This window comes from Colossoma macropomum, unplaced genomic scaffold (assembly GCF_904425465.1).
Source record: "Colossoma macropomum unplaced genomic scaffold, Colossoma_macropomum, whole genome shotgun sequence".
NCBI classification, from domain to species: domain Eukaryota; kingdom Metazoa; phylum Chordata; class Actinopteri; order Characiformes; family Serrasalmidae; genus Colossoma; species Colossoma macropomum.
In genome coordinates, this window is record NW_023495761.1 from 1236725 (window position 1) to 1264078 (window position 27354).

A 27354-nucleotide genomic window follows, 5' to 3' on the forward strand; every position below is an offset into this window, starting at 1 on the left:
ACTTGTCATTCCTTATTATAGTCTAATGTTTGTCATGAGGTTTCTGGATTTTTTCAGATTTAACGCACTGAAACATTCACATCAAGTTCAATATGCTTTTTAAATAGTACCTGTGATTAAATTATCATTTTTCTTTTAGCCAGTGTGACTTGAAGATGCAGACACTGGGTAACAGCCCACTGAAGCATTTAAAAGGTAGTAAGTCAGATATCCTTATATGTTTGCCAGCACACATAAGTGCAAGTGTGTTTTTGCTGTAGCCTCATGGCTAACTTGGTAGTCCTACGTGATGCATGATTTGTGGCAATTGCAAGCAGAGGGCGATGGTGATGGCCAAGATCAGAATAAGGTGGTGCTGATGGAAGAATGTTGAAGATGAACGTAGTCATTTTCTTGCACCATAATCTGGCATGGAGCACGTAAACATATCGCACAGTCTGCCACAGAATTAGACCAAGATTTTATTGGCATCACATTGTGCCATCCAAAAAAGTTGTGAGACAACTGGCTTAAGAATGTTTTTCTTATCGCTGAAAACCCAGCAATAACGCAGATATTTGTGGCCCAGAATCCACAAGTGCTCAATTTACCAGAGTACTGATTGTGATTCATAGATGTTAGGTCACGTAGACAAAGCTGGGTAGCTATCACCTTCCACAAAGCCTGTTAAGGTGCCCTGAGCTGCCGGTCTGAGTGGCAGACATGATTGGCTTGCAAAGGAATCACACCTACCTTTTGTTACATGCCTTTTGACCAAAAGGCACATGGTTTACACTTAGTTACTCTTCATCCTAATCATGTGTAGGCTTTTTATTATGAAGGGAGAAAGCTGCAGGAGCTCAACCTTGATGTGACGAATCTGAAGTTTCTTTGCTCTAGCAACTAAGAGACCAGGCTCCGTGATTGTTCAGCAAACTCCAGCAGCTCAAGTAGTGTTCTTGGTTACATAAAGTTCATCATTCCAAGATTTATGTCCAGAACAATACAGCCAGGTTCAGATTAATTTTTGGGATGGCTGCAACAATGTTTGAACCATTCTGAGCTGTCATGTACGAACAGCAACTCTCTTCAAAATCCTACTCCTATAAAGAAGCTTGAAGGGCAGCAGGTATATTGTCACTCAAGAGTCTCCGGGAAGTATCTCGCCTTGAGGCATTCTAATTTCCACTTCATGCTGAAAAACTGGACAATGAACGAGGTGTGGACGGAAATTACCACTTGACCTGGCTGTAGTAGCTCAAAATGGCTTACTTGGTAAAATAATTGTGACTTGGAAATTCATCCTGGTGCTCCAGCATTATACTCAGATCCTCAAAAGTAATCTTATCAACTGTATCCACTTCTGGTACCTGATTACTGCCATCATACAGTCACCTCAAGTGATCACACTTGGAGGAACTGGAGAAATTACAGGCAATGAAAGTTTGAGATCCATGAGAAGGAACAGGCAGGAACTAGATGTTGAGAGCTGAAATCTAAAAAGGTCTGCAGGATGGCAGATGGTCGTGAAGACTTGTGGTGTTACCATCCATTGTTCCGGTTGGTCTGTTGCAGATTCTGCATGTTACTTGGTTCAAATTCAGGGCATCACAACTTTCATCAGGTTTAGATCCAAAGGCTTGCAAAACAAGGGCACTGAGCAATTTTCCTTTGAACAACATCCGTCACTTTCTTCATGAGATTGCTATGGCACAGCGGATGGGATCATATCATGTGTGCATCAAATGTGTTTAGAAACGCAGCACTCAGAGGCCAGTTGACTGGGCACTGCAATAATGCAAGATCATTTGAAGATCCTTCACTAAAATATGGAAACGTGAATCTGTCATCTATAACAATCTAAGAACCTAACACACATACTTGGCCATTTACATGGTTCCAACATATATCCACTAAGCTAACAAGTCTACTCCAAGAAAATCATGTTAACCACTTTGTAGGGCAATCTCTAGGCTCTTTTTTCAGGCAACTGTACTGGTTGGAGATTTATCACCTTGTAATTGTGCCATCCAAACAAATCCAGCCATCTTTGTAGAACCTGTGAAAGTCGTATCTTGTCGTCCACACAATGTCTATGGAAAATGAGTTGTCTAAGTGAGGACTGCACTGTAACCAAATGCTTTAGCTTTAAAAGCAAGTGCACAGATCTAGGCCTGGCCACCCCTATAAAATGTGTGAGGCAGTCTCAGAGGCTTAGTTTTTCACTTTAACAAATTACATCTGAGTTACCCTCACCTTTCTTCACCCCTTCTCCCCATCAACCTTGACAAATATCATCAAATGCTGATCCATAGCATGGCTGGGTCTAGAGCAGGACCTCAGCCCATGAGCTGCTGTTTCATTGCTGAATGGTGTATCTAAAGGTTTTTAGTGTGAAAGCAAGAGTCAAAATCCTGGGACAAACTCGTGTGAACAGAAGCCAATACACTATGGCAAACGTCAAGTAATATGTCGGTTTGTTTTACAGTCAGGCTTTCAGTTTTCACAAGTGGGAAACGTATGGTTCTAGTGTCAGAAGAAGTGACAACAACTGCTCCATTGTTTTCCTGCTACTACTACAAAGCGATGCAGTATCACTAACAAAATCGAAACACTTTCACACCCTTTCACACAAACGTCAACGTGCGCACCACAGTAAAACACCATTTAAGGGCTACAAATCAGGGATAGGGTCCAGAATACCAGAGCTTCGGCAGTAATCAACAGCAAATATTCAAAGCTTCAGGAATCCGCGTCCGATGCCTGTGTTGAAAGCACATCCGCAACTTCATCCACTGTAAAATCCGAATCTCCAGGCTAACTGCTTTTCTCGCAGAATGCTGTAGCTCTTATGGCACAGCTTCACTTCGTCTACTAGGCCAGCTAGCCTCTCTTAGCAGCAGGATAGGGGGTAACAGCGCAGTGCATGCAAGAGTTAACCAGCACTTCACAAAGGTGGTCTAACTCAAGGCATGAAGGGCATACATTGTGGCCCTAGTAAGGGTCCAGTACGGCAGAGAACTGTTTGCAGTTGCCCTGAGAATACATGCTGTCCAGCGCCGTGTTAGCGGTTTTAACAGTGCAATTAAAAGGTATAAATACACATAAGAATGTGCTGATAAAACATACTGTGGTCTCGCCACACCGTGCTGTAAGTAGTTAAGTGTTTTTAAAGAGAAGAAATGTTTACGTTGGGCTGTTTAAGGTTTATTCGTACAAGGATTTTATGCTGAAGAGCCTGAATACAGGTGGAATAGTGGGTTTTCAAGAGTGGAGCTTTTTCGAGAGTTTTTAACTGTTAGCGCTGGAAAGCCTGAGTTTCTTCTCTCTACATTTGGTGCTGTTTTCAGCAAATTAAAATAAAGTAAAAAAAAATGCATTACGGACTGTAACATTAAGTCATCTAAGTTTCTCTTGAGAACCCTGAATGTTACAACATTTGCAGTTCATCTTTATTGATAGCCAATAAAAAAGAATATCAGAATCCCAAAATTGAAAACTGAATACCTACCCAATAAACGAATATCCTAACAGTTCGGTATTTGAGTCCAGCCCTACTGCAGGTGTGAATGACGCAAAGCCTGCACATTAGCTATAAAGGCATGTAAGTAACGTACTGAGTTCTGAGTGTGAAAAGGGCTTTACTCATACACTGCCAACCACCCACAGACAGTAGATGTCACTATAGCAAGGACAGAAGCGATTAGTAGGGCTGACAATCAGTCCCGAAAACAACTGGTTCCTCGATTCCAAGGATTCTGGAACTGAGAATCAACTCCAACGCTTTAGACTCAATTTTAAACAATGAGTTTCAAGTTTGCCCACACCGGCGTAAACACAGAATATGCTCTCACAGACTAGATCAACTGTCTGAAAAATGCATTTTTCCATCACATACATACCAAAAATCCTGCAGTATTTTACTATAGACAAAGTGGAAAACAAAGCAAAATGTAAAATTTGTAATGAAAATTTGCTTTACAATCAAACAACAATCCCAGTCCCAAAACATCTACTCAGCTAAAGGAGGTGAGAGAGAAGAACTAAGCACAGTTTAGTCAGCCACTGTTAGTCAGCTAAGTTAATTTATCTAGCATTAGCTCTCAAAATGTCCCTGCTAAGGTCAAATATAATTTACATTGTGCTCTTTATTTTTGCCAGATGATGTTCTCTATGTCTTTTGTTTTTTGGATTGAGATGTTGTGTGGAATCGACTCTTGGAATCTAATTTATTGATTCCCGTCACTTGGAATCAATATCAGAGTTGACTCCAAAATTTCTGACCCTAGCGATTAGGCTCGAATTTTGTTTCTTTGATTTATTTTTATTTATTTATTTTATTTATCGGGGTATAAATCATATTTGACCCACTAATAACTGATAACTTAATTGCACTATACATTTTGGACAATTAATAATTAAACCAATGGCGATCATGGTACAAATCACTTGTTATAAAAGACACTATTCCAAATGTTTGCCGTTTATGCAGAAATAATTTACAGAATTACAGAATCTGTCGTTGTACGTGTTGGTGTAAGCTACTTTGGTTGTTAAGTTAAAGAAGCACAGTTATTGCGTTTAAAAGACTTGAAAGGCTAGTTTTTCATTATACTCCAGGGGACGCTAATGTTTTAGCGCTAAACAGCTTTAAAGCAGTTTCAGCTTTAGCAAGAACATGGAAGTTCTCTCACTTCCAGAGATTTTACAGTTCCAAGATAATAGTGATAATAATAATAAGAATAATAATAGTAATAATTTAATGAAGATATAGCGCCCCTGTAGTGAGCACAGCCATCTTGTTAACTTTACTCTCATACACATGCTTTGACCTCTAGTCCCAAAAATTTTGGCTAAAAATCCCAGGCAATAATGATACCTGTCTATTCTCCACATTTAGAAAGTGCTCAGAAGAAACCTGAAATTTCTACCTCGAAATGCTAATTTTAAGGTTCTGCTAATTTGAATCTCAGTACTCAGAATACTCAAAAATATTCTCAAAAACTTTATCTCCAAATGATAACATTACCAGATAAGGTAAAAAATGTTAATTTTTAATGCAAGTTAATGTAAAAAGAGTAATTATGGAGCATTTCTATTGGTCCATTCATCAAATTTTCACACAATATAAAGTGCAGCTATTGTTTTTGAATTATATAAAATAATTTTAAAACAACAATTGTTCCACATTTTTTTTACTGAGACCAGCTTTGGACTGATGTTAAAATAAACATTAAAGAATGAAGTTGAAGTAAATCTACAGTAGGCAATCTATTACACAGTCAGTACCAGCTACTTCTGATCCATTCAGATCTCAGAACAGGTTCTCCTTAGACCTGAACTAGCGACAGAGGGTAGCCAAGTGGTCAAAACTTAAGCAGCTCACCGCTGAACTGCGGTCAAGAGTAGCAGGTTGACAGCGAGTAAGTGTAGAAGAATTTAAGATGTAAACACGAATGGGTTCAGACGCGAACATGAATGAACTGAAGAAGCCAAAGCAGGTCAGCAAAGCGTAAATAAAGAACTCACCCAGTGTTTTCACCGGCCGGTCGAGCGCGTGTTCTCACCAGCACTCGGAGAAACGTGACAGTAAACCGGAGTTAACAGAACGTCGCTGTTTGTTTACATTCAGCGATTCGATTCGTTTTCGAAGTTGGCGAACGCGCGCGGAGCTTTTAGCGTGAGTCGTCAACGCGTGTCGGTGGTGACGGAATCAGAGACAGGCGGTCACACGAGCGCACAGTTTGACTGACTGTACACACAGTGCGGCTGTGTCTGAGTCTGTGCGAGTGAGTGAAACGGTGTAGGAGCCGGGGCGCTGTGAGGCTGTTCAAAGGCGAAGAGGGGGAGGGAGGGAGGGAGAGCGCGGTTTCGCGGGACAGAGATGAAAAAAAAGAAAGGGAGGCTGAGAGAAAGTAAGGACCTCCTACCACGCTGACGAACGTCAGCAGAAAAAAATGTCGACGTGAAACGTGATCTACTGAGTTCATTAAGAAGTTACAGGAGCGCAGCCTCATTAACTGCGCCTCAGTATTGACGACGAATCTGAATTCGGCTTCCTATTCGCCGGCTCTGTTCGAATTTTCCGGTCCACCTTAAATGCTGCAGCAGGTCCACAGCCTGCCCGAGGCGCCAGAATGTAACTGCTGCACCATTTAAGGTGGACCGGAAAATTCGAACTATAAGCGAATAGTAAACCAGCTGCAGCCTCGCATGTTGACGGACAACTTCTGTGGTACACTTAGTTAGCAAAGCTGGTCTCCTTTAGCATTAGCACTGCTGCTAATCTAGCCTCGCTTCCCAGTTCGTTTTGAGGTTTTTAGGCTGATTAACTGATAAATATTATTAATCCAATAATAATTAATAATACCAAGAAAGACGCTACCAGAGTTCATGAGCAGTCAGCGATAATCATTTTAGCATACACTCTTAAAAAAGGTGGTTCTTTAAGGGTTCTTTAGTAAAGGTAATGGTTTTATTTAGAACCATGAGTTCTATATAGAACCATTTCATGCGTATAGGGTTCTTTGCGTGACCCTATATGCAAAGAACCCTTCTTTGCATGCTCACATTGAAGGGGAATGTGCTGTACGTTATGTGGTTCTATGTAGAACTTCTTTGGAAATGGTTCTGTATAGCACCGAAGGGGACCCCGTTCTATTGTTACGGCATGAAGTTTTGCATTTCACCATGCAAAGAACCACACAGAACGTATGGTTCTAAACAGAACCTTTGCCTGTAGTAAAGAACCCTTGAACATCCATCTTTTTATGTGTGTACTGTGTTCAGTACATATACGGCTTATTAGCCTAACTTGTTCTATTTTTTTCTTAATATTTCATAAGTAATCATTTCACTAAAGCTTTGCGGAGCGGTTTTTCGTTGTGATCGTCCTGAGGAGACCCCCCCCCTCTCACTCCTCCCCCTGTTCCGCTCTCGCTCTAGGCGCCTGGGTGCTCTTCACAGCGGCTGCATCGACCGCGAGCTGACCACTCGGAAACAGCCACGCCGTTCAATCTCAGAAACACCGAGTAAATGAAGTGGATTCGGTGCATTTTGAGGAAAAAACACTGGATCCAGTAGATCATAAGAAAGATTAAAAGATTAAAAGGAGTAAATGTCTCTGAGGCAGGGGAAGAGGGGGGAGGGTATAAAGACTGGCGGTGTGTGGGGGTCCCCGGGTGGGGGGGGGGGTGGGCGGAGCCTATTCAGTCACATTGTTCAAGAAAAATGCTTTTGCAGCAGCTCTTTGTCTAAATTAAAAACTTTCCTCGACTTTCTCCGTTTGACAGGGGTACATAGTTGTCAGGAACAGCTCACAGAGGATTTGTGTTCAGAATATAACTGATAAAACAGACTTTCACTTTTTTAAAAACGCTTTTTTTTAGTTTTCCACATTAGCATTCACACAGGGACAGGTTCATGACATTTTTTTATTCGTACTAGCTACTATAGCTTTAAAGGTTTACAAGTGTTTACTGTGTAACTGTTCCCAGATTGGTAGCAGTCAGTAAGGTATAAATAATCTTTTTTTCTTCTTTTTTCTGAACAGATCTAAGCCTAATCTATGTGAGTCTAAATCAGCAATAACGGGGGGCCAAACACTTCCAGCGGAAAATAAATAAATATAGTACTGTAAAAAAGTGTGTGAAAGTGATCCATAACAGGTTGATTTTAAAAAATAATCATGTACGCGCTTGAATTCGCACTTTTGATCACAGCTCTTATGATTCAGTCAGCCATTTTGTTTCTATGCCACATGCTTGATGTTGCTTCTCTGTCCAAAATGTCCACCGTGTCTCCTGCAGTTCCACCAGCGACCTCTAGGGGATTTAACCCATGGACAGTGGGATAGTTATTAAAGTTTGTTTAATATAAAAATAACAATTGACAAGATTTAGCCTTATTATTAGAACTTGTCTGTCCTCTGTTACAAGTCCAAGGCATTGCTTTCACATTTGGTGTGGAGAATCAAGACACCTGGGATGTACCATTAGGCTGAGTGAGGTCAGTCTAGAACAGCACTGAGCTGTCAGCTTATTAACTGGCTGTTCAGTGTCTTAAAAATCCAGCACTACACACAGCTGTGAGGTGTGAAGCTCCTGGTTGGACCAGGAGAACCACAGAGTCTCAAAGACATAAAAAAGGAGGAGAGGAAAAGTCAAGAAGAGAAACATGATAATAAAATGAAGAAAAGTGAGCATGAAAATGACAAAGGCGAGTTCAGGGTGGGTCACTGTTATGTGCAACGGTAAAACGGTGAGCATTCACACTCTTCTCCATTTTTTTCCGTCGTTACAAAAGCACACGCACAGGCTCCGCCCCCTTCTCCCTGAGAGGAGGAGGCGCTGGAGCGCAGCGCATGCAGGAGAGACAGCGACATGACTGTTAAGAGGCAAGAAAAAACGCGAAAGGACGACACGTGTCGACTTTACATCGTTACAGAGGACGGTTCTGATCGTCACCTGTACTGATTGATCAGCTACAGTCAAAGAACCCAGGTGTGCGAGAGCCCACATGAGAACTCCTGCTCAGACCACACGACACTCAGTGAAGCGCCACCGTTCAGCTCTACTGTCCCCTCGTCCTTTACAAGAGGACACCTGAAGGCTGTTAATCATTAATCAGTGAACGTCCAACAAGTGCTTTCATAATGATGAGGTCCGCTGAAGTGGTGTAATTATGTAGAGGTCTATCGTATATGAACATATATCCATGGCCTGTTTGACTTTTTTGAAGATGGGTCATTTTCACTTATGTGGAGTCAAATTAATTGTTTTTTTCTATTGTAAAAAAAAGGGCCGTCCCACGTGACCAACAGACTAAATTTGAGTGATACACCCCCCACCCTTTACGCATATGGTTTGATCCATTTTTCATATATCCTTAGTGCTCAGGCCAGCTTAGAGAACACGTGGACCAAAGAAAGCTTAACATGTCACACATGGACATTAATATTTATTGTAATTCTATTAAAATCGTCGCTGTCCAAAGTCCTCAACGACCAACATCGAACATCGCGTGAACTCCAGCCGTTATTTTACACGTGGTGCTCAGTCGGACATCTTGACTTAAAATTTAGACGTGCAGCGCCCCCCTATGGACGTGGCGAACAACTGCGCCCTCTTACATATTGTGGTGTGTCTCCCCCTGCTGGTCAAACTCATTCAGAACAGAAATGACTGCTGGGAATCTTCAGAGACGCAGCTTTAGTTTATTTTGTCTTAAGAAAGTCAAACGAGGTCAGAAAACTGATGGAAAACACGTTTATTAAATAAAAATGTAATAAATAATACATAAAAACAATACTTTGCAATAATACTAAAATGTACTTTAATATTACACAAGAAGCATTAATGAGAAAAAAATGAATAAGGAGGTATTTGCATCCAAAAGGTTATGGGTTAAGAGAGATCAGTGAACTGGTTTGAGATGAGACACAGCTAGTAATATTGTGTACCTTCAGTGGTAAAATGCTGTCGAGTGTGTAAAATGAGGGAAGTAGGACTTATCTGTGCTTTGACTGTAATATCAAGTAGTTAACACCATTGTAAACGCAAACAATTCGCAATACCTTCGCATCAGCTATATACATGCATACTGATAAAATCATTGGCACACATGAAGTAAAAAAAAAAACTGGATATGTAGATCTGAAAGATGGAAAGGCACATTCGCTCTCATACACACTCGTATACACACACACACACTCGGGACACACAGGACAAAAAAAAACATCTATACAAAATGCACTGGGGGCGTAAACCTTCAAAAGACACTTGATTTTGTGTTCATAGGAATTTTCTACTTAGTGCATGGTGTGCTACTCTAGTACAAGATAAAGTGAGATTCCTGAAATAGAGTCAAAAAATCAGTTCATCAAGAAAGACTGTAGAAGTGTGGCTTCAAGACAGATGTGCAATTGGAACTCCAAGCCATGCATTTTTCCCTGTTTGGTTAGCGACAGGAATGGTCAAATAGTCAGTAGATCGTTGTTGAGGCTTGTAAACGTGCACTTTCTGAGTTCCTGACTTGGTTTGGCAGGTACGGAATAAAGGCTGTTAGGAAAAGCTGAAAAGACTTAAGTTTTTTGGACCCCTATATAATCTGTGCAATTGAATGGCAGTGTAGTCACCCATCCATATGGTGAATCACTGAATTATAGGAGTAACTGCTTTAGGTGGGGGAATAGTAATGGCAAAGAAGAAGGAAAAGACATCACCATAGCATACCCAAATTCAGTTCAGAAATGGTTCAGGGAGGATTATCTACCTCCATCTTAGGCTTAAGACTCACTGTGTGCTGTCATAAAGTACAGGGAGTTTTAGAAAGGAAGCTTGGTGTGAGGAGAGGCAAAGACAAATGTGCTTGGACAGTTAAAAACGAGCGTTAAGACAAGAACTCCACAGCAAAGAAATCCTCAGAGCATGCGTTGATGTATGTATCCGCAAAAGATTAGACGTTATCATCTTTCATCTCATATCTCTCTCTACACTCTCACTCTTTCCCTCATTCACAGGTTGCTTTCCTGCGTGTCGCCGCTGGAGGAGATGGGGTGGAGTCCTCCGTTGTCGTTGAGCCGCTTGGCACGGTATGTCTCGTAGTGGATGTTGTGAGTGACCTCCTTCAGGTCCTGTAGGTGAGACCTAATAAAGACAGAGTCAATAATTCAAGTCAAGTCAGCTTTATTGTCAATACTACAATATGTACAGGACATAGAGTATTGAAATTGCGTTACTCTCAGAACCCATGGTGTAATTAGTAGTACTTGTTGAGCAAAAATCTTACTCACTGTAATTTTCCATTGTCATTCAATATTGAGTTTTATTATATGCACATACATATTGTTAGTGCCAACAACACTACTCTACTGTTAGTGTTGCCTGTTTTGCCAACAACACTGCTCTGTGTTTGCATGTGATTTAAAGAAACGGAACCAGTTCCACAATGCACAAGATGTGTAGCATTTTTGGTCACAAAAAATTAGATTTTTTTCTCAGTCACAGCTGTTTAGAGTGAACAGTCAGACTTCTCTCTAGTGAGTAAAAGGTGAATGTTGCCACTAGAGACGAGTCAGAAAGTTTGAATATTCAAACAGTCATGAATTCATGAAAAATCGAATAGTATAGTTAGGATTTTCGATATGCAAATGAGCTTGTCTAAACATTCTCCTAAAACCGTCAGAGAACTCTGTACTCCACCAGAGGGTAGAGCCTGCATCTTATGTTTTGATCAGAGTTTCTTAACTGTTTACTCCAAAGAAGGAAGCACAGAAAGACTACTACAGCTGGCTAAACCCTACCATACACCAGACAAGTAGTGGGTCTCTGGCACCAGATAGTAGACAGTACAAAGTGCAGCTATAGTGCTCATTTTACACTCTACTTGTATAGATTTAATGAAATAAATCTTTCAGCACCATTTAGTGAGTTTGTCAGGTTTAGTGGCAGCTAACTAACTCTTCACAAACTTCAAATATTCAAATATTTGAATGATGCTTTAAAAATATGCATATCAAATTTGAGACTGAAATGCCCATCCCTAGTGTAGTGAGACACACACACACACACACACACACACACATATATATATATATATATATATATATATATATATATATATATATATATATGTGTGTGTGTGTATCACCCCCCAACCCAACTGGCTCAAGGTTATTAGTCTCTCATTTTGTCAGTGTCCTGAACCATGACAACAAACATTAGTTTCTCAAAGCTAACTTATTGTAACCAACTGTGTTAACTAGTCTGCTGACGCTAACAGCTGTTTAAATGGCTGCTTGTGCCACCATTTATTCTTCTTTAGCCTGCTATTTACGTGATCTACATAGCTAGATTCATTTTCTCCTCTACTGATGACCTCTACTTCTACACAGAGCTCAGACTCATTTGGGATTCAAAAGAAGAAAATTATCACAGAAGAGGAGACAGAGATGTGCAGACTTGCGCTTCTAGGACAGGATGAGACAGACATCAAGTAGGCTAAAACTGTAATAGCTACTTAACCATTCATTTTCAAAGGCTTTACAATTATACGACAGATATAAAAAAAATCAAATATAGAGTAAAGAACCTGAAATGATGAAAAAACAAACAGCAATGACAGCTAAAAAAAGTTTTCAAAGATGTGAATTATACCTTACAGATTACTTTATAGCGAGAACACAGTACATATAGAGATGACAGTATATCAAAAAATACAAGCTGCTAATTTGGTTATCTAGTGGAGTAACTGAATGTGTTGTGTGTAACTTGTATTGTTTTGGAATTGCTTTGTGTAACTGTAAAGTTTCAGGGGAATTATTTTGCAGGCAACTCACTATTTGCTATTAGTTGCATGAAAGTTTCACCTGCCAGCTTTAGGATAGACTGGGAGCAGTTTTTTCTTGTCATGTATTCAAGCTAACGTCAACATGGTGGTTTTGTTTCCATTCTACCCAAAAAAATCATACATATTTTACCTGATCAAGAAGTCCCGTAGCAGAGAGAATTCGCAGTGATTTGGGTTCTCGACTGGTGGGAGGAAAAGTACAAGACAAACTGTTAATCATCACATTCAAATTAAGCAGTTAAAATGAGCTGTAAAAGCAAAACGCCTTTTTTTAAACCAGTATCAGTGTTTTAACGGCCCTGGGAAAATCATCAGGCATTAGTAACGAGCAGGAGGTGGATGGATGACGACAGGCATCAAAGATGGCCTCAAAATGTCTCACAGCAGTGAAATGTCAAAGAGGAGAGGTAACTAGCCATCTCTGTGTCTCCCCTCTCTCTCTCTCTCTCACACACACACACACACACACGCACACACTCTGTCTCAATCTGCCTCGCTGCAGGCGAAAGGAACTCAGTGGAGCAGAAGCCTCCCATCTCCCTGTTAGATGTAGCATCGCAGTGTAGCACACACTGTCTCCATGAGGCACAGCACACACCCTCAGGAAACACACACAAACATGTCCCCCACCACATGCTGTACACGCATTACACCGAGGGGCCGCCTTTAGTCACAACTTTACTAGACACGCCTCTCAGCCGATCACAGTAGTCCCTAAACATTCCTTCATCAGGTGACAGAAGGACTCCTCAAAACAAGCCTGCAGTGAGAACAGCTCTGGCAGTAAGTTAGTCAGAATTTTTAGACTAAGAAATAGTGGAAGGGTGGTGCTGAGGGACGTATAATGCCTGACACACTTTAGCCTGCTCTGTTTTTTATTCTTGAAGCCGAAAAAAATTAAATTAAAAGAAAACTATTGAGAAAACTATTTATAGACTTATGTTGGCACTAAGATGAGCTAAACTTTGTGGTTACTGTATTTGCCAATAATCATTTTAAAGGCTCCTAGGGCCGTTTATGCTTTGATCCTATCATCAGAACATTGCAAGTTTGATCCCCAGTCATAATTGGCCTCACCTTCTCTGGGTGGGTACAATGACAAAACAGTGAGTGAGTGAGCTGTTCAATGGAGTTACGCTAGCGGCAGTTTGAAAAGATGCTGTTGCGCTTCACATCTTGGAGCAAACACACACTAGCCCTCATTGTCTCAGCTTGGTAGCGACTAAAACCTGTGTGAAAATGGTTAGCAAGACCCCCACCACACATACGCATATGAAAAAAAGCTTTATTATGTAAATCTAATAATAAATAATGTTAATGTTAAATTAGTCAGATTAAACATCACTGTACAGTGCTCAAATTTCTCATTAAACCGTGTGTAAAGACAAATATTAATTAGGGACGAGTCATTAAAGTTTAAAAAGTTCAATAATAAATTTGGATTTTCTATACGCAAATAAGTGCAAATAGTGCCCAGAGAAAGAAGGAGATCACTGATGACACAGAAAAGAAAAAGGCTGAATAGTCCCTGCGAATGTTCTCTTTAATTTTATATGCTGGCTGAAACAAGACACAGGTGAATCTTATCAGCTAGTCAGCCCGCTGGTTCGGCATGACTGGCTCTCCGTCTTGCATGTGACGCTCGACCACGCCTCCTCCTCCATAATCATATTAATTCTAAATATCTCAGTCAATCTCAGGCCACTAGGGGTGTTATACGTTATGTAACGGCCTTTTTTGGGTCAGAACAGAGATGCGCCCTATTATGACAGAATGTAGACAGTTCTCTTCCAGCCATACATGACATGATCTAGATGGCAAGCCAGAGTATGACACAGCAAACACACACACCTTCTACTATACCCCAGGCGGTCTTCCTCCCCAGAACTCGTTTGCCGTTGACTTGGTACTCTTTGTCACTTCCCACAACTGCAAAGGGCATGGCCTCCTGCACACACACACACACACACACACACACACACACACACACAAAGATTTAATGAGGCATACAATGCCGACGTATGAGCTTGCATATGAGGGGAGACAGTTATGTGTCACAGAAAGAGACAAAGAAAGCACAGTACAAAGAAAGACAAAGACAGATCAAGAGCAACAAAAAGCAAAACAGCAGACCAAAGGACAGAAAGCACAAAAAAGAGTGATGAAGAAAGATGCTGTTGGACTGGAATAGAAGCTCAGTTTAATGAGCCACAGCAACATAAAGGGAACTGTGACTTTCTATAAAAAAGTCATGTGGCACTGAGATTTTACCCGGATCTTATCGTTATCACTCTTGTCTTCCAGGTCCTCATCGAACTCCTTCTGTGGATAAAACTCGATCCCACACACCTCCAGCTCCTTTCTCACCTGGGCAAGAAAGGAAAATATAGTATGTAATTATTAACTATGGACCGGTTGGTATTTTGGGGCTGATATTGATCACCTTTCAGCACAATCGGGCCAATAGCTCCTTCAGAAGCTCTGACCCCCAAATTCATGGAAGCGAATTGCCAAGGTGAACAACACTTTTTTAAAATATCTTCTTGGCTATAAAATCTTTCATAAACATTATACAAACAAATGCCATGACATAACGTTAGAGAAAACAACACAGGAAGTAATGTAACTAACGATACCTAGCTAGGTTGTGAGTTTGCAAGCTGTCACTACTTACACCACTACCACTACACAAGCTAACCACAAACATTAGCAAATGAGACAAAACAGTACTGACCTATTGATTCTGTGAAACAGCGAAAATAAGTTAACGTTATCCACTTGTGAAGCAGAAACAGAGCAACTGTTCCCTTTTAATTCCCTTTTAATCAGCTTCTTTTTCACCAGCTTCTTGTTTAAATTTTCCCTTTCCACCTTAAATGGTGCAGCAGTAATATTCTGGTGCCTAATGCTAGCATAACTATTGATATAACCAGAGCCTACGCAACTGGCACAGCTAACAGGACATTACACTCACAGGACATTAAATCACAGTTCTGTGATCTATTTTAATTTACAGTCCTATTCACCAGCTTCTGGTTCCAAATGTTCCTGTTTCACCTTAAATGGTGCAGTAGTTACATTCATACATCGATCCATCTCTATAATTACTATAATAAACCATTTGAATAAACAGACACATTTTGTTGTAAAGCTGCACAATGTACAATCTTTTTTTGTTAAAATGTAAAAAAGTAAAATTACTGAGTCAGGAGAAAAAACCACATTAAAACATGGTGTCTGCGCTGCTGTGAGTCACCCTGTCCATGTTAGCTGGCTGGTAAATCAGTCACCACAGCAGTACTGATGCTAGCTTCAGTGGCAACAAGATGTTTGGTTTAACAATTCTTCTTTTGGAAATGCTCTTTTCTAGTTTGGTAATGCGCTCTTCCACACATTAATTGAGATCGTACAGATTTCCCTTTTTGTCTTCGGTTCGAGAGATGAGTAATAATTCACTCTTTCCACCAGTCTCGTGGGAAATTTGGCAAGTTTTCAGATTTACAAATATGCTACAGCATATTGGAAAGTTTTTCAGAGGTATTTTAGGCATAGTTACAGTTGCTAGGCCATAAAGGACCAACTGGATGAACCAGTCTGCTGCAGCACCAGGGGCAGATTAGTGCTACATCTCTAGTTAGTTAAGAACACCACAGACAGAAGCTTACCAACTGTGGATGAAGCAACTAAACAATGACCTTTCTTTGAATTTGTATTTGAGCATTTATTTTTCCCTAATGGATGTCATTTTTTTTTCATGGACCCCCCAGGACTTTTGAGACATTCAGGGGGTATTTCGCACCTTGTGTTTGAGGAAGGTGTGTGATGATTTAGGTATGCAGTTTGCATAAAGTTAAGCCAGTTATAAGCTTCCATTACTTGTTAGCTACATTAGCCTCTTTGCTTCAGTGCAAAACTAACTTCAGATACCAAACACGTCTTGGCTGATCGACCACATTGTGGGTAAGAGTATAATTGTCTAAAATGGTTTTATGCCAAATTATTCCTTTAACCCTTTAAGGCCAATGCAAAGTGGCTATTTCTGCCATTTAATCTGCTCGTCTCCATTACTCACATGATTTCTTAATCCTGCTGTTGCATTTATTTGATGTGTGTAGAAAATGATCTAACCACGCCAAATTTGTGTTTAGTTTGTCTCAGAAACTACATTTTTGAAAAGGTAAACACGTGAATATAAGTCACACATCAGCTGTGTTTTACTGTTACATTCATTAAACAAATTAACAATAAATGCTTACCGGTTTGAACTGTGCTCTGAATGACAGCATTCAACAATGAAAGAAGACTCATGCATCTTTTATACAGTGATAGAAAACAGAGTAGCACACAGAAAGCTCAGATTCTAAATACGGATACATTTCACTCCGGTCAGCATGCACATGCAGGTGCTATAACACTTGTGGTGGCAGATTTAAACAATTTTAAAACAAAGTTAAAGAGGGCAAGTAAGCTTAAGTCGGTGTCTACCGACTACCGATTATCTACCCATCCAGCTGTCTATGCAGCCAGTCATCTGGCCCTGAAAAATGCTTTCTCTCTCTCTCTCTTACCCTCTGTTTGAACTCAGTCTTCTCTTCAGGAGTGAGTGTATCCGCCTTGGCGATGACAGGGATGATGTTGACCGTTCGACTCAAGTGCTTCATGAACTCTATATCCAACTGCCGCAGCCTAATACAGAGAAAGAGTCGAAGTAAGAGACAGGCAGAGAGGCAGGGAGTGGTCCAGAGAGAGTGGAGACAGGAAAAGAGAGAGAAGGATAGACATGGGGGATTAACAGATTGAAGTAGTGGAGAGCTTTTTTCAGGGGCTGTAGTAAGCCTGAGATTGCTGTAAGCCTGCTTTGATTACTGCAGCCCAGTCAGTCAGTTAGACACATGGGTTTAACTGGCCGTGGAAAGAGTAACCAAGCACTCCTGTCTTAAATAAACTTCTCCACTGTGAGCATCAATGGGTACCTCTCTGCTAATTGGTGTCAGGAGACACCAATCCAAACATCTGTACCAATTCACGCCTGTAAATAGCTGCCACTTGGTGATTTAGTATGTATAACATTTTGACCCAGAAGTTTTGTTAGCATGTGTATTTGTGCAACCTATTCAGGTTATCCTTCATTTAACACTTACGAATCACCATTACTGTCAGTAAGAACAAAAGCATGGGGAAAAAAATATTATTTCCATTTTGCCATGTTTTGGTAGGTTTGTTGATATTGAAATAAACAGAAAAAAAATCAGAAATGCAGTAACTAAGTAGTTAATCATGTAATAATGTTATTACATTTAATTAGTATTTCCAAACGTCTTAGGGTTAATTTTATCACAGCACTGTTCCATGTTGTGGAATAAGAAGGTCCCTGATTCTCAGGATGTTTTTGGATGTTAAATGTAGGTACTCACGAGTGTCCGGTTGGAGATATGAAGTACAGGCAGCAGTGCACTCGTGTGTCTGGGATGCGTTTCTTACGGGCAATGTTCACTTCCTCCTTTAGAAACTTCTCATACTGCTCGTTGATGTACTTGGAGATGGGCTCCCAGCTTCAAACACAAGAGGTGAACTTTAGTTACTGAGGAATAACTGAGCTCATTTCAAAGACTGGATGGGTTATATTTTGAAGAGGTTAGAAAAAGAAAGTGTGAAGTTTTATTTCTTAATCTAAGAGAACAAAAGTGTACCCATATACACACATACCTTCTGCTACTCAAATGATACTAATAAATACATACTTAAACACATAGTCTTACTCACCAGTTTTCATTGTTGATCTGATCACCAAATCCTGGAGTGTCGATCACAGTCAGTTTCATCTTCACACCACCTTCTTCAATCACTATAACATGAACCATAACACACAACTTACAAATAACCCTTTAAAGAAAAGATGGGTAGAAACTAGTCACATTTACTCAGTTATGTAAATTTTGATGGATTTGTACTTTCCTGAATATTTTAAATGATAATACTTTTACCTCTACTCAAGTATGTCTGTGAAAAAAGGAATCTCCTTTTCACTGAGTTACCTTCACGTTTTTACTCTGTTCATTAACATTCAGACCTTCTGACTTACTTCTTTTATTTAAATCCAAAAGGTTCCAAAAAGAAAAGAACAGAGCCTAAAAAACTTCAGTTCCTACACTGATAGATACTATGTAGTAAAAACTTCCACTGCAATTCTATAAGTTAGTAAGTACAGGTTTTTGGAAATGTACTTTTACTTTTACCTCCAGTTCTGCCCTTCTATCTGAGGCAAATTGTGTGTTTTTTCCTTTTATATCTACAGTGTTTATTTTCTTTACCTTTTATATCTACACTATATAATTTCACCTGATAAAACTTAATAAAAACATGAGACAAACGAAGCCAGAAAGTCATAGATTTTTTGGTGTCGGGTACAGTTTTGTACAAAAATACATAAATCACACTTCAGTCACCTCTGACGAAACAAATCAGTAATAAGCCCTTGATCTGAATTATTCTCTGATTTTCTGAATGTATGCACACACTGACTCAGAAACTATCACAGCGCATCCAACAATAAAGCCTGTGTCATGCTTCTTTTATATAGTGATAGGAAACAGTAGCTCACAGAAAGCTCCAGTTTCATGAGATGATCCATTTTTACTATGATTAACATGAATGTTTACATGTTCATTTCACACTGGAGTCAGATTTTAATGAGTTAAATGGCAAAGTCTCTAAATGTATCACTAACAATACATTAAATAATGGGCCCATCATTACTGCAAACCAAATTTCCCTTGCTTTTTCTAAAATAAAGGAGCTTAAAGTAATATGTAAACTTCATCAAAGTTTCAAAACATACAATTCAAAACCCACTTCATAAAGTCCACATATGAAAAATGAAAATCTTGGTTAGTTGTCACAACAACTAACACATTTACATCTATCCACCAATTCAGCTTACAGCAATTTAGCCCTACCGATTAATATTGAAGCTGTAGAGAGTGTTTCAAGGCTTTATTAATGAGGCACTCATTCAGACCATCCAATCAGAACAAAGCTCATTTATCATATGTCAGTCTTAAAGGCACAGTGATAAAAAAGCCTGTTTAATTCTAAGGGACAAAGACAAGTTAGAAAATGGTCATGTAAAAAATAAATTGTGACAATTTTGGTACATAAAACCACAAACATGTTATAATGGAACATCAAGGGGAAAATAAAATCTGAGAAAAATGTAGGATATGGGCCCTTTAAGTTAGCTCTAATCACTGAAATTGCATTGATATTGACATCGGTTATAATACAGGAGCAAAAGGAGAAGTGTGCAAAAATAAACACAAGAGTTTTTAACATCTAGGACAGAAAAATGCATTGTTTTCTAAAAGGGTCACCTTTTGTATTCTAATTAACCTTATTTATGAAACAGCATCAGCAGTTAGCGCTGATATACTTAAAGACCATAAAATTGTGTCTTGTCCTAGGTTCATCAGGGCATTTAGAAAATGTACAAGATTCACTGCATCAGATCTACTGCCTGCTTTAAGTCTCAGAGATATTTTTGGCCTAACGCAAAGCAGCGACAACGTCAACACAAAAAGCTTTTCATGGACTATGAACCCCAAAAGATTCACAGCTGACAACTGCAAATGAACAGAAACACATGAAAAATTCTTTCCAAAATACAAAGGGGGCTTTTTGTCCCATGTAAAAATGTAAAGCACAAGTGTTATCCTCTCCTCCAGGCCTGGACCCAATCACCCAATGATATGGTACTACAACTGCCTACACATTCAACAAATATGAAACATATAGCCCACACAGCAGTTAACTCCTGCAGATTCAGAGTCTGTGCTGAATGCCAATTGCTGCTGTTTGCCAGCTGTGCACAAACGCTGGCACCTAAAGGGCATTCAGCATTAGGCCACTGTCACTGCCCAGGGCGGAACACATGCCAGACTGACTCTGAGTCTGTCTACGCTCTTATAGACAATTGGCCCTTGTCTCTATGATGAGAGTTATGGCAAAGAGAACATTAGGACTTTATAAGTCACTGAAACATACTGAATAGTGTTGTGACCTCAGTAAAGTTATTTTTAAACACGTTACTTCCTAGACCTAGTTCTTCAGATTTTTTTTCTCATAATAATAATGTTCCTCATTACTGAATCCTTTAAAGAACAAAAGTTCTTGTTCTCTTACCGTGCGACACAGATTTGATCTCCACCGTTTTGGGGATTTTGTCATCACGGCTCCAGCCTGAGCTTCGCCTGCTCACCTGAGACTTAAATAGAGTGTTCACCAGAGTGGACTTCCCCAAGCCACTCTGACCTATGTGAGAGAGAGTCAAAGTGAGAGAGAGAAAATGATGGAATGATGGAACTATGGTGCAATCGGCAGCAAGAAGAGGTATAAATATCTTGTGCTGTTTTTCCTGGTTATTCAGAGACAGATGCACCTTTATTAGCCTACATTTTGGCTTTCGTGACAGCAACGGTTCTAAACAAAACAATACATTTACACAGTTTACCCTTTACTCCAAATGTAGCTGATCAGCCAAGATGTTTGGTGTCTTTAGTTTTGTAACGGGGCTATGGTGCTAATGTAGCTAATGGAAGCTTAACCATGACCAATTTATATTTTGTCATTATCAGGACAAAACAAGCAAGTCTACTTGAGGTTACCTAACAACCTGATGCGATGATTGAGGTATGCAGTTTGCATGAAGCTAATTGACATATAAGCTTCTATTAATTGTTACCTATATTAGCCTTGTAGCTCTAATGTAAAGCTAAAGAAGCAAACTTTTCATACCAAACATGTCTTGTCTGATTGGCCACATTTGGGCTGAGGGAAAACTGTAAATCTGATTTCTGCTTTAAGCTCTCCAAACCCTCAGCACTACTCCAAAAATAGACTGCGAAGCTGTGAGGTTTTCACATACCAACAACCATGATATTGAAGTCAAAGCCTGTCTTCATGGTCTTCTTCCTCATTTGCTCAATGATGGTGTCTATTCCGACGTATCCTAGCAACGTGGAGCCCCCTCCTGACCCTTGACTTCCAGCCCCTGGGCCATGGGGGGGCATATGGGGGACGCTAGCGGGCGGTGCCACATGGGAGGGCTTGGCAGGGACAGCCGGTTTGGGTCTGACTTCCGGGGGCACAATTTCTGACATGTCTGTGACAAGAGAGAGTAAGAAAGACAGAGATCAGGGTTTCATACGTCCTCAAGAAAGCACACGAAGGTAAAAAAGTTCCACATTCAGAAAGGAAATGCAGTTAAAATGCATGCAAAGTGCTCAGCTTGAACATAAATAAACCAGGCTGCTTTGTTTAAAGGAATGGTTCACAAAAAATCGATTTGATGCAATCTACCCCTCGTCCCAAACGACATGTCTGATGTTCAAAGTTTGCTTCTTTAGTTTTGTAGTGGAGCTACATTGGAGACTGTGGGTAACACACTACTATTACTTCTTTTTACTTGTAGCTACATTAGGTTTACAGTCCCAGTAAAAACTAAATACAGAAGCGAACTTCAGACACCAAACATGTCTCGGCCAACTGACTACGTTTAAAGTTAGAGGAAAATTGTGCAAATCTGATTTTTGGGTGAACCATTCCTTTATCATCTAGGCCAAGTACTCACAAGAATACCCAAAGATCAGTTTCAGACACACAATTCCCTGAGGAAAAAAAAAACATATACTCCACTGTTTTCTATGCCATTTTCCAGAACTAATCCCTATTAATAAAAAGGCGATTTCTCCCTTTTTTTAAACCCTATGAACCCACAAACACATGCAGTGTAAATAGGATTAAGCGTTTGTCCGCTGCTACTGCATCCCAGTGGACACATGCCCTATATTCACGCCATATGCCGCTTAAATTAGCAGAAAATTATGATTTCTTCCAAAGACCGCCTTTAATCGGATTATTCACACGATGTTTAGTGTCTTACACCGCCCATTAGGACGGTCAGATTCAGTCGCAAAACATACATTATGTCACGTATTTGACGTTAATCCAGCTCTACGTTTCAGGCAGAGCTAGCAATGCTAGCAGAGCCCATCATGACGGTCACAGACGTGAAGGGATGTACGAGGTTGTAGCTGTTCAGCTTCTTGTTCATCAGCTTCTTGTTCGAATTATCCCGGTCCACCTTAAATATTGAAATATTTAAGGTGGAACGGGAGAATTCAATCAAGAAGCCAACTTCAGCCTCGTAACTGATGTACAAGAAGACAGCGTAACTAACCCTAAAACTAACGGCCCTGAATGACCATCACTCGTTCACCCACACTCGCTGTTAGTGCTGAAGGAAGGACGGTGGCTGAACGCTGACTTACCGACTGTTGTGAGGAACGTTACCGTTACCGTTACTGATTCTCCGGTGTTTTTCAAAGAAAAACGCGGCCCTTTTTCAGCCGAGAGCTCCTTCGCTGTTAATAAACGAAACGAAGACAAGCTATGAACGCCGTTTTCTTTCGGACAGATTTGTATTTCGTCCCCTCCTATTCTTCCTTTCTCTCGCGGCTCACACTCCCTCTTTACTCCCCCTTTCCTTTTTTTTCCGTTACTAAGGAGACAAGAGGGGAGACGGGGTGATGCAGCGCGCATGCGCAGATCAGACAGTCGGCTCAGAAACGGACTGAGCGGGTTTTGGAGCTGTGTGGTTTGTTTTATTCAGATTAATAATGATATGTTATATGATGTGTATATGTTTCTCTTTTTCTCATAAATATAATATTCATTCTATTTTGTTTATTTATTTAATCTAATTTCGTTTACGCTCTGTATCTGTCAAGTAAGTAAAGTTTTATTTTTAATATTAGCGTATTAAAAAAAATAGTTGACCTTTAAAACCCTGATAAAACACCATAGTTTCTGTAGCAATATGTCTGGGGTCATTGTCCTGCTGCAAAGTGAAAGCATTATCTAGTAAATCTTGGTACTGAGCAGATACTTCTGTACAGTTCAAAATTTTTCCTGCTGATCAATAAAAAGGACAAGGGAGCTAATTCCACTTGCAGCCATACATGCCCATCAGGTGGTAAGTCAATGCATGGATCCTATTTCATTTACACTTTCCTTCCATCATTCCATTTCAGGTTAAACTTCATCTCATCTGATCCCAACATAAATTTTGTCCTAGAACTTTACAGGCGTTTTTTGTATTTTTTTATGTACATTTAAGAAGTGTAACCTGACTTTTCTGTTCTTTGGCCTGGTCATTTGCTTTTGCTGAGCTCACAAGTACATCCTTGCATCTTTATAATATACTAGATGGGTATTTCTGACTGGTTTATTTTGAATTTTCAGCCTCACCGTGGCTTGCTTTACAGGCATTGACACTTCTCATGTTCCAGATTCATCTAAAATCAACTCTGTACTATTTAAAATAATGATTTAATGACAGCTGGGCAAGAATCAACTGTGGAACTGACTGTCTGATTACTTTTAGTTCTCTAAAATTTGGAGGGCAACACATAAATGTCTGTAATTCTCTAATGGTTAACCACATATGGACATTCAATTAACCTGGCAGTTAATTAGTTAGGCCTAATGTTCTTCAGCACAAAGCCAAAAACAACAACAAAAATGTGACATTCTGTAAATATTTTTGGACTACACAGTGCAAAGAGTCTTCGAGAAGAATTGAAAAGAAAATGTACATACTTAAATACTAAGTTATATTACTAAAAAATCAAAGCATGTATTCATATATTGATCCTTATTTGATTCATTAAAATATTGTTCAATAAAAGTATTAAGCTAATCATGCTAGGCTACATCTTAGCATTGCTTTTCTGAAGCCTGCAGTTCTGCAGTACAATTGCCAGGAGGTCAACCCATACAGAACCGCATATAACAACACAAACCCAGACTATTCCAGCTCCCGCCTACTCACATTTTACAGCTTTGTTGTCCCAGGCCGTGCACTGCTTGTGTGTGTGCCACCTGCATAGTTCACTAGTACTCGGTTGCATGTCCGTGTACTGTACATGTTGGTGTACAATATGTCTGTGAGAGGCTAGCACTTGCCTCACAGCCTGCTTATCTTCCTGACTGAAGGCATGTGTGTATGCGGCCTGATAAGACAGCCCGCCACTCTTTTTTACGTTTTCCCAGACTTATCATAGAGTTGCTGCACAATCTAGTAGCAATTAAATGACGTATATTAGAGATCACACCAATCTGACCCCGTATTATGGGGCCAAAACCAGCAGGAAATGATAGATCACATTTTTGAGAAAAAAAAGAACCAATATCTCATTCTGTAACAAATCTAGACAGAAATATAAAAAAATTGCTTGCAGCGCAACTAAACTTCAAGCGAAATAAAAACGGTCACAACAGGAGCCACATTTAGTATAGCAGTAGAGTAAGTAACTAGCATGCTAGCTATTGAGGTAGAATTTCATTTTTTTTTATAATTTTGGACACCTTTGCATTACAAAGCGCTATTTGGACAGGATTAGTTTTCTGTGGGAAGGTGGGGTGATCAGTTTACCTCAGATTGTCTGTCTTGTTTATGACCAATTCGCACAGAACAAGAAATCTCAATATAAATGACAGAGATGGGAGTGGCTACTTGATTTACGCCTGAATTTACTCCAGAAAAAAGTAGAAAACGTCGGATTTCATTTAGCCATTTTTCCGTTTACTCTAACCATCTGTCTTGCTGTCCTAAGTGAATCATTAGCATTGTCATCAGCTTGGAAATTTACAGCCAACAGTCAACATCACTGCATAAAAATCAAACTATTTTTCTGTGATTTTTAGATGTTACTACATGTCATGTTCTGAGTTGTACATGTGGTAAAGGACGGTACAAATCAGCTAGAATATCTGCTTGATTGACATTAAGCCACAGAGAACAGCAGTTTACATTTCTTTGAGTGCTTCCGTACTTAAGAAACTCCTTTTCTACAGAATATGATAGCGATTTATTGACATGTTGATTTGCACAGGATTAACATAACATGGGCTTCTGTTGCTCGTTTTGTAGGTAAAAGATGGCAGAATCTTTACTGATGCGGGAGTGTGCAGCCCAACAACATGACTGACATGGTGCATTCGGAAGGGACTAAAATTATATAAAAATTACAATAATCCACCTTCTATATAGCTTTAGCTATATAACTATGTTGTTTTGTAAAAGAGATTAGCTAAACTCTGTCATGTTCTTGGCTAATTATATTCTATTTACATTTATGCATTTGACACTTTCCTATCCAGAATGACCTGTCCTATTGTTATCTAGAATGATAATCATATTGCAGAGTTAGGTATATGTAGCGCTAAGAATCTTGCCCAAGAACTCTTAGTAATGTACTTGCCTGGGCAGAGAATAAAACCCCAGTCTCCCCAGCAAACAGTACATTTCTGTGTTAGTGAGTGATTTGGCAGACTTTTTTTTCGTTAATACTAACAGCCTTTCTATAGGATAATGAGACCATAGTCTGTCCTCAATAGAGTGAGTTGGGCATTTAGATAAGATAACAGATTTCAGTAATAAGTTTAAAGTTTAATTCTTTACCTTTCCTTCACATTGTCTTCTGTATTTACTGTTTTGTGATAAAAACCAACACATTCACATGTGTCCGCCTATTCAGCCTATATCAGTTTAGCCCTGCCCATTCATACTGAAGTTATAAGGATGTTTCGGTATGGGCTGCTTTTTAAAAAAGGCACATTAATAGACAGAAAATGAGAACAGAGGTCATTTACGTATATTGGCCTGAAGGGCACAAGGAGAAAAACGGCCTGTTCAGTTCTAAGGGATAAAGAAATGTTGGAAAATGGTCATGTAAACATGAATTATGACGATTTTTGGTATACAAAACCACACAGACATCATGCACACATAGACTTCAAAGGACAAAAATACAATGGAAGAAAAATGTGAGATCTGAACCGTTTAAAATTTAAAATTAAAGGAAAAATATCAGAATGGTATCAGTATCAGTCGACACCAAGGTTTCAATATTGGTACTCTAAAAATACCCCCATTGTGTCTGATTGGGAAACTTCACATGCAATTACACCATTAGAAATGTAGTCCCCTCTCAGTTACTATAATCCTGTTCAATAGTCAAACATCACAATAACTTGAATCTAATGATCATCATGTTTCTTGTTTACTTTTTGCAATTCCTGTACTCACCTGCAGATACATAAACACCAGGATGTGGCATTTTCTCACTCTCAAGTTCACTTTCCATCTCCTCAGAATCAGACACCGTCCACAATATGCAGTCCTCCTGTTGATGAGTGAAGTTCATTTCTTCAAATTTCAAGCCATCGTTGGTTTTCTCTTCTTTAAATGGCTGTTCAGATGCTTTGTCGACTCTGGACAGAGGGTCAAACTGTTGCTGAGGGTCTAAAGGGAACGGCTGTTGGGGCATCCATTCATGCATGGAATGTTCTGGTATGTTTCTGTGGGCATGCTGGTCAGGGTGTATGTATGGGTTATGAGGGGAGGAGGGGATTTGGGGCAGGTCAGTGGAGTCCAGCTGAATCTTCTGGTCCCTGGTTGTTTGCATGCTAATGGACTGTGTGCTACTGCGTCTTCTTGCAACCCGTGAACTTTTGTACCTTCTCGAGTGTGTATCATCCTCTTGAGAGCTTGTTCTACTTGAATTCGATTTGGAGGAATCTGTATCTGAACTAGTGTGGCTCTTTTGTGATGACTCGGAAGCATCCCTCAGTTGAGCTACTTTGCTCCGTGCTTGGTCAGAGAAGGAAGCTTTCTTCCATGCTTGGGTAGATGTCAGATATTTGTGCTCACTGTCAGATAAACTACCAGCTTCTTTGATCACACGTCTACAGGTCCTGTTCTTCAAAGGAGAGGGCGCAGTCTGGTTGAGTTGTGTGGGTATGTATGAATACTTTGATGTTGTGGTAGTGTTGGTGCCAGGTTCAAGAGTAATTTTAACCAACTGGTCAGCTTCTGTAGACGACCCTTGGTTCTTCGAAGGGATTCGGATGCAGTCCTTCTGGCTGGATTGATTAGGGACTGTTTCCGTACCTCTATGAGCCTCTGCA

The 27354-nt window shown here is 39.9% G+C and overlaps 2 protein-coding genes across 5 annotated transcripts in view; both read right to left on the minus strand.

Moving 5' to 3' along the window:
• LOC118803002 (activating transcription factor 7 interacting protein) overlaps positions 1-5806 on the minus strand; it is a 52216-nt gene extending 46410 nt beyond the window's left edge. For both annotated transcript variants that reach the window (XM_036563491.1, XM_036563484.1), the window contains exon 1: positions 5509-5806. The gene's annotated coding sequence lies outside the window, so the exon portion shown is untranslated. The remainder of the gene's footprint in view (positions 1-5508) is intronic.
• Positions 5807-9300: 3494 nt separating this feature from the next.
• Positions 9301-26573, minus strand: sept3 (septin 3). Of its 3 annotated transcripts, none has more exons than XM_036563431.1 (10): positions 26474-26573; positions 21248-21484; positions 20506-20634; positions 18091-18172; positions 17742-17879; positions 16896-17013; positions 14599-14694; positions 14179-14275; positions 12458-12509; positions 9301-10625 (listed from the first exon to the last, which is right to left on the minus strand). In XM_036563431.1, exons 1-10 carry the CDS (start codon positions 26529-26531, stop codon positions 10493-10495), a joined length of 1140 nt encoding a protein of 379 aa, XP_036419324.1. In that variant the 5' UTR covers positions 26532-26573; the 3' UTR covers positions 9301-10492. The 3 variants fall into 3 exon arrangements, with proteins under 3 accessions (XP_036419324.1, XP_036419325.1, XP_036419323.1); XM_036563432.1 differs by lacking the exon at positions 26474-26573 and adding an exon at positions 24215-24338; XM_036563430.1 differs by lacking the exon at positions 26474-26573 and adding an exon at positions 22653-22877.
• Between the last annotated feature and the right edge of the window lie 781 nt (positions 26574-27354).

Bases quoted from the DNA above. Each gene is read 5' to 3' on its own strand.
- sept3 (XM_036563432.1), bottom strand. From the start codon at position 24,293: ATGCAACCGAGTACTAGTGAACTATGCAGGTGGCACACACACAAGCAG. The intron at 20,635-21,247 runs GTATGTGAAAAC...TCTCTCACATAG, and splicing joins CTTCAATATCATGGTTGTTG to GTCAGAGTGGCTTGGGGAAG. The intron at 10,626-12,457 runs GTAAAATATGTA...TGTCTTTATTAG, and splicing joins CTACGGGACTTCTTGATCAG to GTCTCACCTACAGGACCTGA.